The 17,797-nt window shown below is 53.7% G+C and overlaps 1 protein-coding gene across 1 annotated transcript; it reads right to left on the bottom strand.

The window, feature by feature from the left end:
• Positions 1-649: 649 nt before the first annotated feature.
• Positions 650-6,968, bottom strand: Tor1b (torsin family 1 member B). Its single transcript, XM_003470943.5, has 5 exons — positions 6,711-6,968; positions 5,969-6,234; positions 2,834-3,009; positions 2,258-2,385; positions 650-1,958 (listed from the first exon to the last, which is right to left on the bottom strand). The coding sequence occupies exons 1-5, from the start codon at positions 6,913-6,915 to the stop codon at positions 1,717-1,719; spliced, it is 1,017 nt and encodes a 338-aa protein (XP_003470991.2). The 5' UTR covers positions 6,916-6,968; the 3' UTR covers positions 650-1,716.
• Between the last annotated feature and the right edge of the window lie 10,829 nt (positions 6,969-17,797).

Raw genomic sequence — 17,797 nt, forward strand, 5'->3', positions numbered from 1 at the left:
GCATAACAGTGTCCGAAGGGAGCCAGCGGGTCAGGTTTGCTGCACCACCAGAAACCACATCTCTGCACCTCGCCCAGACACCGCACAGGATGCAGGGAAAGCTAACTTGGCTTCCAGAAGCCTGAACCCGAACTAATGTGCAGACTTTCTCCTTGTCTTTTTGTTTGGAGACAAGGTCTGACTATGTAGCTCAGGCTGACTTGGCAGGCATGTGCCCCCACACAGGCTCACCCTGGCATGTTTCAGAAGATTGAGTTTATTTTTTTTTTTTCTTTTTCCTTTTTATTGGTACCGAGGATCGAACTCACGACTGCCTGCTTGCAAGGCAGGCACTTCTGCCTGAGCTAAATCCCCAGCCCTCCCTGGCATGTTTCAAAGGCTGTGTGGTGCCCTAAGGCTCCTGTGTGGAAAAACTGCTCTCCTGCCATGATGCATAACGAACGTGCTGTGCCTGGCTCTGACCCAGCCTTGTGATTCACATGGGCTGGAACCAAACATTCCATCCCAGTGGCCTAGGCAGTGAATTGGCCCTGTCCCATGGGGCCATGTGGTGAAATGACTCTTATTGACCTACTCTGTGGTCCCACTGTGCATGCCTTCAATGGCAATGTCACACCCTGTGTTCAAGAAGATCTGAGAGGAGACACAGTGATGCCATGTGTTTCTTCCTTCACTTTAAAATTCACAACCCCATGGAGGCTGGGGATTTAGCTCAAGCGGCATAAGTGCCTGCCTTGCAAGCAGGCAGTCGTGAGTTCGATGCCCGGTACCGATAAAAAAGGGAAAAGACCACACAAAAAAAAAATAAAAATAAAATAAAATTCACAACCCCACTGGGCAAGGTACCCTCTCATGACATTCCAACACTTGGGAGGCTGAGGCAGGATTTTGGAGTTTGAGACCATGCTACACAGTGAGACCCTACCTCAGAAACCAACATAAAAGCAACTCGTACACTTCGAGGAGTGAAGACATCATAAAAACATAAATATCCTCAGAAACTTGAGCGTCTAGAGGCGCGCACCCCTAGGCTGGACTTAAAACCCCACCTCAGCCTCCAGAGGGCTGGGATGACACGCATGCACCCCAGGCCAGCTTTGCCCCACGGAGTCACAGCGGTTCTGTGGGACTCAGCCTGACCACATGACAGGCAAATCTGTCACTGCAGGCATCCTGGCCCCAGTGGGCCACTGCTGGCCCTAGTAAGGGTGGGGCCAGGGATCTCATAGTGATCGTGATCAGAGGAGGGGGCTGGGCAGAAGGGGACATGGGTGAGGGGACACCACAGCCAGGGCCGTCACTTATACACAGAGTGGAGCCTAACCCAGGATCCTACGCATCCTGCTCTGTGGGGGCCAGGGCTGTGCCATGGGTGCCCAGTGCCATACCTTCATTGTGGCCAGGCCGCCACTGGTGCCACCTGTTGCAGGATCCATTTGAGCCGATGAGGGCTCTGTGCAAAGCAGCAGCAAGATGGGAGGGGAGCGACCCTAGCGGGTGGCATGGGGCACCCCATGGGGTGCCAGGGACCCCAAAAGCCCTAGCAGTGGCTTCCTGGCCACACAGCCGTTTTAAGGCACTGGTGAAGGCAGCAGTGGAGGGTGACCTGAGAGCTGCCCACCATCCACAACCAGTCACGTGGGACCCGAGGTCCCTCAGGTGCAAATGTGCAGACCCCAGAGGGTCTTCAGAGTCCTCCGGTAAGGCCAGGCTGGCTCAGTAGAAATCCAACCGTGACTGCACGGTCTTGCAGCCTTTGTTGGAGTAGACCATCTCGTCCTTGGGGAAGAAGGTCATTTCCTGCGCCACCCTGCTGACCACCTCCTCGTCCACGGCGGCCCCACGGGCCTGCAGCTCCGCGCGCACGCACATCTGCACGTGCCGGTATTCCAGCGGCAGGAAGGGGATGAAGTAGTCGATGAGGTTCCGGTCTATCAGGGTGCTGTGCCACAGGCCACCTGCCAGCAAGACGCAGCGGGGTCTGGTTCCAGCCTGCCCCTGCCACCCAGCCATGCACCACCCCCAGAACACTCCCGCTGTCCCCCTGGCCCCGCTAGACACCCCATTAATGCCCTGCAAACACCGGACAGGAGACTGCGCCCTGCTGGGGACTGGTGTGGTGGGCACAGCTGTCATCCCGCACTCAGGGAAGCTGAGGCAGGAGGATCTGGGAGTTCAAACTCAGTGCTGAGACATCATAAGACCCTGTCTCGGGAAACCAAAAAGACAGCACCCTGCTGGCATACAAGGGACTCACTGTGCTTGTTGTTGAAGACCCCCACGGATAGCACCGGCTCAAGGTCCTTTAACCGGATCTCCTCCCGCTTCCGCCCTGCTCGCCAGAAGTCCAGCGCCGTCCTGGTGATGAGGTCCCCGCCCGCATTGCTGGGTCCATTGGAGAAACAAAGACCCAAGTCACACAAAGAGACCCTGTGCTCCACCAGGACTGGGATGCACCTGTGCCCTTGCGCTGAGCTGTACTTTCCCAACCCCGGCCCCGGCACTTGGAACTTCTCACACTGAGGCAGGATCTCAGGAGTCACTCAGGAGTCTAGCCAAGATGGACTGTAACCTGCCTCAGCTTCTCAAAAGAGGTGGGATGACAGGCGCGTGCCACCACACCCAACATTTTAAAAATATTTCTGCCCAGGCGTGGTGGTGCATGTGTGTCATCCCAGCACTGGGGAAGCTGAGGCAGGAGGATTGCCATGAGTTTGAGGCCAGCCTGGGCTACACATCAGGAGCCTGTCTCAAAAAAGCAAAATAAAACAAAACAAAACAAAGGGCAGGGCCGTCACGGGGCTCTCCCTTCCCCCAGGAGTCCCCTGCTGACCTGAGGAAGATGAAGATGGCCCTGCGGTAGGACACCCCGTCCACCTGCTCATAGTAGTCAAGAAAGGGCTTGATGGCGTCAATGACTCCGGGGTGCAGCTTGTCCATCTCGTCAAAAATGAACACCGAGGTGGGGCAGGCGCTCACATTTCCACGGATCCACTTCTGCAGCTGGTCCTGGAGCCAGCCCAAGAGAGGGGCTGGTCAGAGCTGGTGAGGGGGCAATCAGGGTCCCCTAGACCTTGGGGAACTCTCAACCCTGCACCCTCACCTCTACCTCCACCCCGAGTAGCAGCTTTCACAGATTTTTATCAAAACTGGAAACTGCGAATATGGTGGTGCACTTGTCATCCCAGCACTCAGGAGGCTGAGGCAGGAGGATCACTGCAAGTTCAAGGTCAGTCTGGGCTACAAATTGAGTCCAAGGCCACCTGGAGTACAGGGAGACCCTGTCTCAAAAAAGAAAGGTGTAGGAGGCACAAGACTGAAATCTGCAGTTACGCTTGCCAGGTGTCCAGAACAATCTGGAAGCAGAGGCCTGCTCAGAGCAGGCCTGGATGGGGCCCTACACAGAGCAGCTGACACAGGGGACACTTCCAGAAAAGCGTGCGACAGGAAGCCAGGGCCTTGTACAAGCCCAGAAGTGCTTACCACTGAGCTGTACCCTATCGAGGACCTGGCCCAGAACCCAGACAGCCTGAGCTCAGGCAAACATTTAGTAATGCACGGTGCATGGCTGGGAAGTCAGTGTCTCCAGATGGGACAAGAGCATAACGCTCCAGGACAGCCACTGTTCACTGGGTGTACACAGTGACAGGCGGGGTTCACAAAGGAGTCAAAGCTGGGGGAGGACTCCAGGCCTGTGACACAGCGGGCAGGCGCAATCCTGGGACCGCAAGGGAGCTCCTGCCCTGGGTGCTTTCCAGATTCAGTGGTCTGTTTCAGTTTAGTGGGTGGGAGAGAGTGGCCCATTGTAAAGAGTTCATGGGAAATCTCCAATGGCCGATAACCTCATGCCTCTTTTATCCCTAAGGGAAGTTTACAAAATTAGCCATTGTGAATTTGTGCTCCCCAATATGCCCACAGCTACAATGCTAAAACAAAGTCCCCACCAGGTGTGGTGGCTCATGCCGGTCATCCTAGCACTTGGGAGGCTGAGGCAGGAGGATCATTGCAAGCTTGAGACCAGCCTGAGCTACAAAGTGAGCTCCAGGCCAGCCTGAACTAAGTATGGAGACCCTGTCTCCTCACGGGGCTGGGGATTTAGTTCAGCAGCATAAGCGCCTGCCTTGCAAGCAGGCAGTCGTGAGTTCGATCCCCGGTACCGATAAAAAGGAAAAAGACAAAAAAAAAAAAGATACACACACAAAAACCAACAAAATAAAGTCTTCAAGCAACACGCTCTCGACTCCAAAACATAAGGGCCATGACTGTCTCCCCCCATACCTTCATCTATCTTAGAAGATACATCCTTTTTTCGATGCAGTCTTGCTATGCAGTCCAGATTGGCTATGAACTCAAGATCCTCCTGCCTCAGCCTCCCAAGTGCTGGGATGACAGCTATGCACCACCGCACCAGCTTCTGTTACAGAAGAGCCTGGTAACAGCATTCGGAAGCCAAGGACACTGGTTTCCACCTTTTGGCTTTCTTCCCAGTCTGACAGTCTGGGCTGTAAACGCTTTCACTTCCTCTTACAGCTAAGTTTCTAGTTTCCATTTCCTCCCACCCAGCAACTGGCCATTAACCCTAACAAGGGCCGAAGTGAAGCAGTCTTAGGAGAAGCGGGCAGCACCATGCTGTTCTTCGAAGCCTTCACAAAAGCAGTGCCAAGGACTTGAAGGGCCAGACAGAGGAGGAACAAAAACCCTGCAGTCACTGGGGCTGACCACAGGGTGTAATCCCCCCTCAATGCCCTGCTGGACACACTAGTCACCACCTCCAGTCACAGCTCAGCATGCCAACCGGGGAAAAAAGCTGGGTGCCGGGAGTTCTGAGTTCAGTATCTTCTCTGCCAAAGGTCGAAAAGATTGTAAGGAGCAATCCGGACTCCCCTTTTTCTTTTTTTAAGGCAGGATCTTACTTTGTCATTCTGGTTGGCCTTGAACTATTGGAGATCCTCCTGCCTCAGCCTCTTGAAGTTCTGGGATCAAAGGAGGGCACCATTATGCCAAGCTTGTGGCTCCTTGTGACTGAGATTTTTTTTCCTTTAGTACTGGGAATTGAACTCACGACCTCTCGCTTCCCAGTCAAGAACTGGGCCACTGAGCTATATCCCCTGTCCTGGCTCCATTTTTAAATGGAAACAGTGTCCACTACCTACTGAATTATTTTGGTATCATTATGCTATCCACAGCTGAGCTAGCTAGAAATACTGGAGGCAGTCAGAAGGGCTGGTCCAGCACAGAGGACCAGATGTCTGGTGACCTTAGAGGAAACACACCCCTCTTGCTGTGGGCCAGATCTCAAGACAGAAGGCAAAGCAAATGCAAGCACACCCACAGTATAAACATTAGGGATTAGGAATAATCATCTTGAGAAGCCAGGAGTCGCCTTCCCAACCCCTACAGGAAGAGTCACAGATCCCTAAGAATGCAAGGAGATCCCGAAGAATGCTTGCTTGCTATGAAACTGGCTTCTCCATTTGTCCCTAACTTGGTCATTAATCTGATTGGTTGACCATAGTTCTGTTCCACCTCATGCCCACCTGCCTTTCAAGTTCCCAGTTTTCCCCACCTTAGACCTGCCTCACCTCATGGTTTTACTCCCTCCGTTATTCCTAAAATTTCATTCTTTGATTTTAGAGTACACGAACTCGTACCAGACACCTAGTAGGTAGGGAATTCCATTCCCCGTATCAGTAAGGAGAAAGATTGTGGAAGAGCTCTGGAACCATCCTGGCCTCTGTGCCTTTTTAAAACAAAGACACCTCAGCAATGCACTGTCTACCCCAAAATTCGAAAGGCCAGGACCACAGGGACCTGTCCCCAGCAGCGCCTTCATCCAGCCATCTTCCAAGTCATTTCGGACAGATCTGGGAAACCAGGCCAGGCAGAGGGGCCGAAGCAATGCAAAGCAGAGGAAAGCAGAGGCCAGAGCTAGTGAGCATCCTGCGACAGGGGCAGAGGGGACTCTTGCCTGGTACAGTTTTATCTTCTGCTCGTGGGGGAAGTGCAAGGTGGACACGTACAGGTGGACAAAGTTACTCTTCAGGCCTCGTGGGTGCAGATTCTCCGCCATGATCTGGCTGGCGAAGTTCTTCCCTGTGCCAGCCCAGCCGTGCAGGGACAAGGTGAGAGGTTTCTTGGGGTTTTTGTTGTTCTTAAAACCGATCAGCGCCTTGAGAATCACTTCTGTGGCCAGGTGCTGTCCGAATAGCTTCTCCTTCAAATCCTGCTTGAGAGCTGCGGCGCCAGTCCAGGGCGGAGAAAGAGAAAACATAATTAAGCACCAGAAAGCGGCACTGCGGAACTACGGGCGGATGCACAGACGACAGAGAGACCGAACCACGCTTCATAAGCATTCAGGGCTGCACTGGCCCAGGGATGCGGCTTCCGAGCTCTTAGGGCATTGCCTGCTTCCCAGGGAAAGGAAAACCAGGGACCGGGCAGCCCTGGAGCGGGGGCTGGAAGTGTGGTAGTGGCCAGGCTACTCTCGGTTTCTTTTCTGTTTTCTGAGCCCGCTCTGGCAAGCCCCCGTTGGCCTCGAACTCGCGGCCACCCTCCTACCTCAGCCTCCCGCAGCGCTGGGCTCACAGGGGTGCGCCGCCACGCCCGGCTCTTCTAGCACTTCGGGCCGAGACCCGAGAGCAAGGACCCAGTCGACCCGTCGGGGTCGCCCCGCTCCGCCCCGCCGCCGCTGTCCCACCCGCCGCACGCACCGGAGGCGTTGAGCGGCCGCTCGGCGTCGCAGCACTCGGCGAAGCGGCAGAACCAGTCCTCGTAGGACAGGTAGCCGGTGAACGCCGACACCACCCCGATGGCCAGGCCCACGCTCACGGGGTCCAAAGCCGCCGCCTCACGCAAAGCCAACAGCAGCAGCCACAGGGCCGCGGGGACCCGGGAGCGGCCCGACGCCAGCCACATCGCGAGAACCGCGCCTCACAAGCCGCCGCGACGCCCCGCGGGCGCCCGCCAAACGAGACTTCCGGTCTTCGCGTCACTTCCGGTCGCCCCCGTGGACGGCCATGCCGGTGAAGGGCGGCGAAGCACGTGCCGCCATCTTTGTGAGTGGGAGGACGGAGTCTGGCGGGGCTAGGCCCCCGAGAAGCCCCACCTCTAGTTTTCACCGCTTGTCTTTTTCTTCACTTTTTATATTTGCTTTGGTTTTGGTTTTGCTTTTGATTTTGCCCTTTGGATGCTGATAGGGATTGAACCCAGGGTCTTTGCCCTGAGCTGCTTCCCCCATACATTATATATTGTGTAATAGAGTGTCATCATCCCCTAATTTGCCCAATTTGAGCTGAAATTTGTGATGCTCCTGCCTCAGCCTCCCGAGGGCTGGGATTTCGGCCGTGCATCACCACACCAGGCTTCTGTTTCCTATGAAACCCCTAGCAGTCCCTTACCGCCAGTCCTGACTCCCTCTTCTGTCCTCTGGGCATGGCCACGGTTTTCTTTCTTTCTTTCTTTCTTTTTTTTTTTTTTTTTTTTTTTTTTTTTTTTTTTTGGTCTTTTTGAGACAGGGTCTCGCTATGCAGTTCAGGGTAATCTTGAGCTCACTTTGTAGCCCAGGCTGGTCTCAAACTCGAAATGATCCTCCTGCCTCAGCCTCCCAAGTACTGGGATTACAGGCGTGAGCCACCGCGCCCAGCTTTAACTAGTTTTTTTTTGTTTTGTTTTGTTTTTGTTTTTGTTTTGTTTTTGCATGGCCAGGCTTTCTAAAGCTCCCTTTGACCTTCAGCACGCTCCTTGCTGTGACTGTAGTGAAGACAGTGGTTGCCTGCAGCCGGGGATTGGGCCCTAAAACTACAACGTCCAGGGCTCTGTCCTGCAGCACCATAGCCCTGGCACACGCTGTATCACCTGCCTCGCACCCATTGTCCCCTAGATGGGGCTCCATGAGCAGATCACGCTGCTCTTTGTGTGGAACTCTCTGTGGCTCCCTGTTACCCTTGGCAAGGCCTCCACCTCTGCTCTACCCTGCACCCTGGGGTGTACTTGGCATTCATCTCCACACAGCCTGGATTGCGGGACATCTGGGGACAGGGCAGCCCCTGAAGCTCTGTCTTGGGGCTCAGCCCGGGGTGGGGGGCTTGGGAGGAAGACTGGGGGGTTGGGCGGGCTCATCAGAGCTCACAGGAGGGCGGGAGAGGGCAAAGCAAAGCCAGGAGGAGGTCAGCGGGAAACTCCGGGAGGTAGGACCGTGGTGGTCAGGGCTGTAATTCCAGCTGTGCATCTTCAGTCCATCTCTGGGCCACAAAAAAGAAAAAAAGAAAAAATTATAAACTGGGTGTGGTGGTGCTCGGCTGTAATCCCAGCACTCAGAAGGCTGAGGCAGGAGGATGCAGATTCCAGCTCAACCGGAACAAATTACGGAGTTAGTGACAGTATGTTCAAAAATACGTGCAGGTTGAGCTCTGCCCTAAAAGTGAGTCGCAGTGGAAAGGCAGATGTTTGGTATCAGGAACCTAGCCAAGGTCCCCAGTTGTCAATACTTGGGGCAGAACCCATGGCCTCATGCCCGCAGGCAAGAGCTCTACCTCCACCTGAGCTGCACTGCCAGCCCCTTTTTATTTTATTTTGAGAGAGGATTACACTCAGGTGCCCAGGCTGGCCTCAAATTTGGGATTCTCCTCCCTCAGCCTCCTGAGTAGCTGAGATTACAGGCAGGCATCATCATCCCTGGCTACCATACCTATTTTCAGTTTTATAATTGGCTTTCTTTTTGGTTTTGAGCCCCTTTTTGAGACAGAGTTTCACTATGCAGTTTAGATTGGCTTGAACTCACTTTGTAGCTCAGGCTGGACTCGAACTCACAGCAACGCTCCTGCCTCAGCCTCTCCAGTGCTGTGATTACAGGCTTGCACCACCACACCCTGTAACCGGCTTTCATAAACTGTCAGAACCCACGGTGGCTGGCTGTCGCCGGGTGTCCCTGTTCACCCTTCCTCTTTCTGTTGTCCTCTTGGAACCTTGGGGCGCTGCCCAGGTCGCAGACACTGTTAACTCAGAATTCTCTGGTCTCCCTTACACTGAAGAGAAGCAGGAAAGTCTTGGAGGGGCCACACTGCACGTTGGTTGGCGGCCAGTGGGGATTTTCAGGACCAGAGACAGCGCCCCCTGGGCCTCGACCGTTTCCCAGGCAGCTTGGACCTAAAGGGCAAGGTCCACCCTAGGAGGGGCGCAGGGACAGCGGCTGGGAGACTGCTGAGCCCTCCCGACGCAGCACAGGAGTGGCTGGGAAATCTCAGTGGTCGGTCACTCACTCTCTATCACCTCCGGTCCCAAAAAAAATGATTAAGAAAAATTCAAGCCAGCCGAGGTTGCACACACGTGTAATCCCAGCACTTGGGAGGCTGAGGCGAGAGGATGGAAAGTTCAAGGCCAGCCTGGCTACCAAGTGAGCTCAGACCAGCCTGAACTGCAGAGCGAGACCCTGTCTCAAAGAGACAAAGAAAGAAATTCAAATTCAGCCTGGTGTGGTGTTGCACATTTGTAATCCCAACCTTCAGAAGGCCGAGGCAGGAGGGTTGCAGCAAGTCGGAGGCCGGCATGGACTACATGGCGAGACCCTGTCTCGAAAGTAAAGTAAATAAAGAGAGTCCCCATGGAGCAGAACGTGCAGGAGCTCAGGTGTTGCCAGTACAAACAGGACTGTGCGGTGTGTCCGTGTTTGGGGGAAGGTAGAAGTGGGTGGGTTTCCAGAGAAGCCAGCCTGAGGGGCGCTATGTGCGGACCCAGTGGTCCCAGACAGATGCTGGGGGGTGGAGAAGCTCCTGAAGGGGGGCCATGACACATTCCTGGCTCACTCCACTCAGCCGACAGCACAAAAACACTGGGAGACACAGCCAAGGGGTGCACAGCAGGACTGTCTACAACATCCACAACCAGAATCCAGTCCAGTGCCCACCACTGGGGGAGTGCATAAACCACAGTGAAGACCAGGGTGGAATATTATAGGTCGTTAAAGCAGATACACCTGCTAAACGTGAGGTCGCCTATTATCCCAGCACTCAGAAGGCTGTGGCAGGAGGGTCTGCTCAAGTAGTGAGGTCTGAAGTGTTAAATATGTTCATCTTTATTTGCTTGGTGTTTGTTTTGCAGTGCTAGTGGTTGGTCCAAGGCCCAAGTTATATTTCCAGCACTTAAATTTTTTTTTTTAAATCATGAGATGGGTTTTCACTAAGTGCTAATTTACAGGCAGCTTTTAACTTGTAATCTTCCTGCCTCAGCCTTCCAGAGTACTAGGATTATAGGCATGCACACCACTATGCTAGATTAATGCTTTAGTGTTGTTGTTTTCATGTAGAGGTTGAGAGCAAACATATCAAAATACAACACAGAAGTGTCATATGTAGATGAACATACTGGGTTTTTTTTTTTTTTTTTTTTTTTTTTTTTTGTCTTTTTGAGACAGGGTCTTGCTATGCAGTTCAGGCTGGCTTTGGGCTCACTGTGTAGCCCAGACTGGTCTGGAATTCACTCCGATCCTCCTGCCTTGGCCTCCTGGGTGCTGGGATTACAGTGTGCACCACCACACCTGGCTTATACATGAGTTTTATAACATGTGACACGTAGGGCAGGAGGGACCGGCAGAGACCAGCAGGCTGTATAAAATTCCACGGTGTGGAATTTACTGAGCTTGGGCACAGACAGGCAGAGAACGGGATGGGATCATCTGCCCCAAACAAGAAGTGTGTCCTTCTCACAGGGACAGAGAGAAGGCAGGGGACTTCAGGCAGGAAGATCCCAGTAAACACCTGTGGACCGGTTCTCTGGCAGCCTTGTGCCTTGGAGGGCAGAGTCCTTGAAGCCTTCGGTGTCAACTCCTGGGTGTCCCCAGATGTCCCCAGATGTCCCAGGACCTGCTGAATCCTCATCCCATCTTCTGTCCTGCGGCCTCTTGCGGTGCTGAGTGCCCTGCAGGGAGCGTGCTCTGCCAGTGGGGTGGGGTGGGGTTGGCCAGCTGGAGCCCTACCAGGGTGTCTTCTTCTTTTGTTTTGTTTTTTGAGGCAGAGTCTCCCGGTGTGGTTCTGGCTGCCCTTGAACTCACTTTGTAGCCCAGGCTGGCCTCAAACTCACAGGGATCCTCCTGCCTCAGCCTCCCAACTATTGGGCTTACAGGTATGCTTGGTATTTTTTTTAACTTCTGTTCTTGATGAGATTTTTATAATTAAATAAAAAGGTCAAAACAGCCTCTAGTATGAAGTCATGAATTCAGTTCCCCATATCAAAAAGAGAAAAACAGGGCTGGGGATTTGCGCCTGCCTTGCAAGCCCGTGGTCGTGAGTTTGATCCTTGGTACCGATTTTAGAAAAAGAAAAAGAGGGGCTGGGGATTTAGCTCAGCAGCATAAGCGCCTGCCTTGCAAGCAGGCAGTCGTGAGTTCGATCCCTGGTACCGATAAAAAGGAAAAAGCCAAAAAAAAAAAAAAAAAAAGAAAAAGAAAAGAAAACAAAACAAGAAAAACCAGCCTCCAGCCTAAAGACCGGGGGAGCGCCTGGGATCCCAGCACTCTGAGGCTGAGGAGTGAGGATGGAAAGTGGGAGCCCAGCCTGAGCAGTGCTCAGTTTTACCCAGAGTTTGTCTCAAATTTTAGAAAAGAGGATGGCCTGCAATCCCAGAACTCGGGAGGCTGAGGCAGGAGGATTGCCGGGAGTTTGAGGCCAGCCTGAACTGCAAAACAAGACCTCGTCTGGAAGAAAGAAAGAAAGAAAAAAGAAAGAAAGAAAGAAAGAAAGAAAGAAAGAAAAGAGGGATGGTAGGTTAGCTCGCTCGGTGCTAAAGCCCTGGGTTCGATCTGGGAGCGCGGAACGACAGCCGGAGCCAGACAGCCGGCCTCTGGGCGGCGGAAAAGGAGCAGAAGCGCTGCTTTCCGCGAAGCCCGCGTTCCCTCGGCGCCTAGAGCGAGTGCTTCCCGGCACGACCACCAGGTGGCGCGCCAGCGGGGAGCGCGGGGCTCTCGCCGCCAGACCCGAAGAAGCGGGCCGGTGTCGGTGGGCTCCGAGCGGGAGCCGGAGCCGAGACAGGAAAACGGCGGCCAGGCCACACAAGGAGGGAAACGCCCTCGCATCTGGAAACGCATGCCAGTGTTAAGGTGACCTGAGATCAGCCGAGGGAGGCCCACGCTTGTCACCCCCGCACCCGGGAGGCTGAGGCAGGAGGATCACTGAAAGTCCAAGCCAGCCTGGGCTACATGGTGAGCCCCTGTCTCAAAAAGACGGAAAGCCAAACACACACAGGCGCGCCAGCCTCCGGGAAGTGTTGACTTCGCCCCAGAGATCACCTTTTCCACAGCAAATGCTGCAGAAGAAAATAAAGGTCCTGGTAAGCAGTGTGAAGGAGCCAGGTCCTCGGCGACATTCAAGTCAGCCTTACAGGGAATCTGAGACCGAACAGAGAGGTTCATTTCAGGGCCTCGAAAGGAAGATTGAGCCGGGCATGTAGTCCCAACGCTCAGGAGGCTGAGGCAGGAAAATTGCGGTGATTTCAAGGCCAGCCTGGGCTCCATAGTGAGCCTCCGTTTTAAAAAACCAAGAGGGAGAGAAAAACAAAAAACAAAAAAAACGGAAGTCAGGTTGGCCTCTGCGTGAAATTCTCAGATGAATCAAATGAAAATTTGTTTATACAGCCAGTGTATATAAACTCTGTCCAGTTCCATCTGTTTGGAAAGCGAAGCATGAAAAACCCAAGCGGGAAACCACTGCATTGCAGGCGGAGGCAGCGTCGTCATCTACACACGCTGGGGCAGAAAATGTGGGTGGGGGAGGGGCACGTGGGAGGCCGAGGCAGGACAGCCTGGGCTGCACAGAGACCCTGTCTCAAAATACAGCCAACAGAAAGCCGTGAATCCGAGCTGGGTATGAAAAAGTCCAACTTCCCAGCCATGTGGGGACTGTGGAGAGAGGACCCCACCACCCTGCCTTGTCCCGAGGAAGCAGACGGTGACCCGCCCGGTGGCCGCCATCCAGACTTTCTCCCTGCTTACACACATGTGTGGCTCATGCTGTGTGGACACTTAGGATTTTTTTTTTTTTTTTTTACCAAAATCCCAGATTGCTGCAATGGTACTCTTCTTCTAAGAGATGAAATATGAGCTTTGGCTCCTGTCCATGGCACGGCACAGAGATGACACACACTGTCCTGGGAGCCCCTGCTTTTTGTTTTTGGCTTGTTTTGTTTTTTGGGACTGGGTCTCACCGTGGCCTCAAACCCCAGCAACCCTCCTGCTTCAGCCTTCCAAGGGATGGGATGAAGGTGTGTGTCACTTTGCTGGCTCAGTTCTTGGCTTCCTGTCTTCCTCAGGTTCTGTCACCTGCCCCAGCCCCAGCATCCTCCTGGTACCCCCACACCACCATCCTCTGCCCCCACCCCGGCCCCGCCCCTGCTTTGCCTGTGCCTCCCCAAAGCCAGAGCCCAGCGCCTGCCCCTGTGGGCTCCAGAGAGCACAGAGGGTGCCGGCCACGTCACTAGTCGTGGCTGTAGGGTGCTGTGAGGTGGCCCAGGCACGCGCCCAGGTGTCTCATTCCTGAGCCCCGCTCAGCTCCTGCCAAGAGGCAAGGCATGAAGGCCAGGCACACTCCCAAGGGAAAGCCCCGGTCCAGCGCTCACGGCTGAACTGGTTACGATGCTGTTTTCGTGGCTGAGGAAGAGGAAAAGGGCCTGGCAGGGCAGCACACACCTGTGATCCCCGCACTGGGGAGGCTGAGGCAGGCAGATCACTGTGAGTTCCAGCCCAGCCTGGGCCGCATGGTGAGACCCTGTCTCAAAAAACAGTAACGTATAAAAAAGAGGAAGAGGAAGGGGAGGAGGAGAGGCAGGGAGGGGGAGGGCACAGAGCAGCTCAGCGGGCCAGGCTGAGGCTGTGGGGTCCCTGAGTGCCCGAACACTGACCTTCAGCGCAGGGACAGGAGGCCCCCTGCAGGGCTGCCGTCCCGAGAGGGCAGCAATTGTGTCACCGAGGGAACCGCAGCCAGGGCCGCCTGAGTCACCAGGCCCAGTAACAACTGAAAGGGGGCTGGGAGGAGGCTCAGTGCAAAAGCCCTGGTTTTTTTTTTTTTTTTTTCTTGGTCTTTTTCTTTTTTATCTGTACCAGGGTTGAACTCACCAAAGCCCTGGGTTTTGCCGAGGATTTAGCTCAGCAGCATGCATGCCTGCCTGGCAAGCACGAGATCATGAGTTTGATCCCTAGTACCAAAAAAAAAAAAAAAAAAAAAAAAGCCCTGGGTTTTATCCCCAGTGTCGCAAAATACCACATGAAACCTGTTTGCCAGGGCCCCAGGGAACTGTTGCCCTCCCCCACCACTTCTGCTGGATGCTCTGGGCCCCATGGGGAAGGCTGGTCTTTTTTATTTTGGTACTGAGCATCAAACTCATGACCTTGTGCTTGCCAGACACTGATGCCACTGAGCTAATTCCCTGGCACTTTTTCCTTTTATTTTTGTAGTTCTATGTAATTCTTGAACCATATAGTTTAAGCTGGGATTTGTCCTCCTGGTGACCGTCCTGCCTCAGCCCCCCAGGGTAGGAATGACAGGCTGTCATACAGGTGCAGAGGACTGATCCAGATCGGATACCAGAGACACCAGGTGTGATGGCATTGTCAGTCTGTGGGGTTCCCACACCAGCCCTGGGCAGCACCCCTCCACAGCCAGGGCTTTTCCACCCTGTCAGCAGCCTCTCCAGGTGGGTGTCACTGGGGTCTGTGTCTAGACCTCAGGGTGTTCAGCATCATTGTTGGCTGAGTCAGGCACGGCTCTGAACCCACTTCCCTGTCTCTAAAATGGGCAAGGCTGGGCGTACTGGCACATGTAATCTCAGCACTCCAAAAGGTGAGGCAGGAAGATCACTGCAATCTTGTTGTCTGTTTTTTGAACAGATTCTCACTTTGTAGTTCAGGCTGGCCCTGGTCCTGAATTCACTGTGTAGCCCAGGCTGGTCCCAAGCTCTCAGCAATCCTCCTGCCTCAGCCTTCCTGAGGGCTGGGATTACATGTGTGTGCCACTACATCTGGCATAATCACTATTAAGTTTGAACCTTGGGTTCCAGAGTTAATTGAGGGCCAGCCTTAACTACATAGTGATATCCGACTCAAAAAGCAAACAGCTAAGGGTGACAGCACAGCCCTGTAATGCCAGCACTGAGGCAGGACTGCTGCAAGGTCCAGGCCAGCTGGACTGGCTCAAAAACAAACAAAACCCTAAATAAAGAAAATAGAGATAATAAACTGGGGCTGGCAGTGCATGCCTCTAATCCCAGGCATGGGAGGCTGAGGCAGGATGACTGCTGCAAGGTCAAGGCTAGCCTGGGCTACTCAGCGAGTTCAGAACCAGTCTAAACTATATAGTTGTAGGGAACAGCACGACAGCCCCATCGCTGCCTCCCCGCCTCTCACTCTTATGGGCACACAATGGGCCTGCCTACATTAACCATAATCCTCTCCTGCTTTTATGTCACATTCCCAGACGTGACGATCACCCATCAGAAACCACCCCGTAGCCTCTTCCTGTCCGCCCTTGGCCCATAGAGGATGCGACCACTTCCTGAGTAAACGAGACTTGACTGGACTCCTCAACTTGTCTCCATCTCTCTTTGTCTCCCACCATGTTCTATTCATCCCCGTTCCCCCTCCAGGTATATACCCCACAGATTGATCCACGGGTCGGATCATATAGTAACACCCTATCTCAAGACCCAAAATAGCTCCTGGATGAGTGCAGTCATAATACGTTGATAAAAAATAAAATAAAATGAAGCCGGGCACGGCATTGCATGTCTGTGATCCCAGCACTTGGAAACTGAGGCAGGAGTCTGATGCCAGCCTGGGCTGTATAGCAAGATCCTGTCTCCAAAACAAAACAAACAAAAAGAAAAAAGAAAAAGGAATGGTAGATATGTAGATATATAAAATAGGTAAATAAAACCAGCACGAGGGCGCACACCTATAATTCCAGTACTCTGCAAGCCTGGGGCACGATGGCAAATTCAAGCCCAGCTTGCCCAGCCTGGAAACTTTAGAAGACTGTGTCTCAAAATTGTTTTACAAAGATGGGGATGTAGCTCAGTGCAAAGGCCCTGGGTTCAACCCAGTTTTTTAAAAAACAAGTTTGGCAAGTAAAGAAAAAAAGTTTGGTAGAATACAAGGCCTTGCAGATTTCTAGAGGGCTTCCTGCCACTGTCAGGTGTGCATCTGTCACACAGCCCCCCTCCTCTGTTCTCCTGGCTGGGCTTCTACACCTGTCCACTCTCCCATCTCTCCTCCACGTCCTCCCTTCACACCCACGAAGTCCTTTGCACATGCTCCTGGGGCTAAGGCGCTCCTTGGCTGCACGCTACCCTTCCCATGAGCCACCTGTGGTCAGGTGCCTCTGCTGTCCAATCAGTTGTGGCCAAGGTGAGACCCGGATGAGGAGGTCGCTTACCTTCACATGACTGATTGCCTTGAGCTACTACTAGGGAAAGACAGTCCTCGCGGTGTGCTGGGGGCCCCAGCCAGACAGGGTGTGGGGGCGCCACCCCAAGGACCTCTTCCTTCTCCCACTTGGGGAGCACACCTGTCCTGGTCGCCGTTGGGCGTTGTATGGAACCCGGGTTTGCACCCCAGAATGCATCTGCAGCCTCGGTCAGGCCTCAGGAGCGTGCATCTGTCACACATCTCCACATCCCTGGCCAGGGGTGCTCACCAGAGGACAGCTCTGCCTTGCGCACCAGGGCGCTGCGGTGTAGTTGTCCAATCTCTCCATGGACAGTGGCAGGCACTCACTTCCAGCCCCTTGTGGGCCACTGGCCTGGCCACAAGATTGTCTTCCGCTTAAAAACCTTTGCCTCTGGAATCAGATGGCCTGCTTGGGACTACGTTACTAAAGAAACAGCACAGGTTTTCACGTCTGCTCATTTCAGTAATGCCCAGGATGATTGTAATCACACATCTAAGGTTTCTTCATTGGTTTCTGGGACAAGATCTTATGGCGTCCAGGTTGGCTTCAACTTGCTGTGATCCTCCTGCCTCAGCCTCAAGAGCACGGAAATGACAGCCCCGTGCCTGTTTACACCCATCTTAGAGATAAAGAAACTGAGGCTCAGTGTGGTGCACCCATAGGAAGCCTCACAGTGACCAGGTGCTGGCCCAGGACTGGGTTCCTTTCTGCTTCTCAGCAGACAAGCCACACGGGCCAGTTACTGGACCTCAGTTTCCCCTGTTTCGAGTGGGATAAGAGTCACTGCGTGAGCCGGTCACAGAAAATTAGCCTCTTCAAACTGCGAAGCTCAGGCTCTTGCTCTACGTTCTTCACTCAGGTGGAAAGCAGAACTTTTACTGCTGCTTCAGGGCTGAGCTGGGCTTCACAGAGTTGGCTGGAACACCGGGCAGCTCAGCGTCAGCCCACGATTCAGGCTTTGATTTCAACATCTTAGGGCACCAAAATCAAAAACCCTTGGGCCACAGATCGCCAGGTTTGGACTCGGCCCGGACTTCACCTGAAATCTAATCCCATTGGGGACCTTTGTACCTCGTGTCTTTTAACTCCCCAGGGCTGGGGATGGAGCAGAAGGTGAAGTCAGGTGGAATTTATTGAAGAGCTGCATTTTTTATCTCCTTTCTGTTGCCCTAGCACAGTGCCTGAGGCTGGGCAGTAAAGATAGAAGTTTATACCTCACAGTTCTGGGAACTGGGGCAGCCAAGGCTGAGAGGCTGCCTCTGGCGAGGGCTTGCTTTATTTGATTTCGTCCTTTTGAAACAGGGTCTCCCTGTGCAGTTCAGGCTGACCTTCAGCTTACCTTATAGCCCAGGCCTCTGTGGAATTTGCAG

Source organism: Cavia porcellus, unplaced genomic scaffold (genome assembly GCF_034190915.1).
Source record: "Cavia porcellus strain 051 isolate PalLab524CR breed Dunkin Hartley unplaced genomic scaffold, mCavPor4.1 scaffold_49, whole genome shotgun sequence".
In the NCBI taxonomy this organism is placed as follows: domain Eukaryota; kingdom Metazoa; phylum Chordata; class Mammalia; order Rodentia; family Caviidae; genus Cavia; species Cavia porcellus.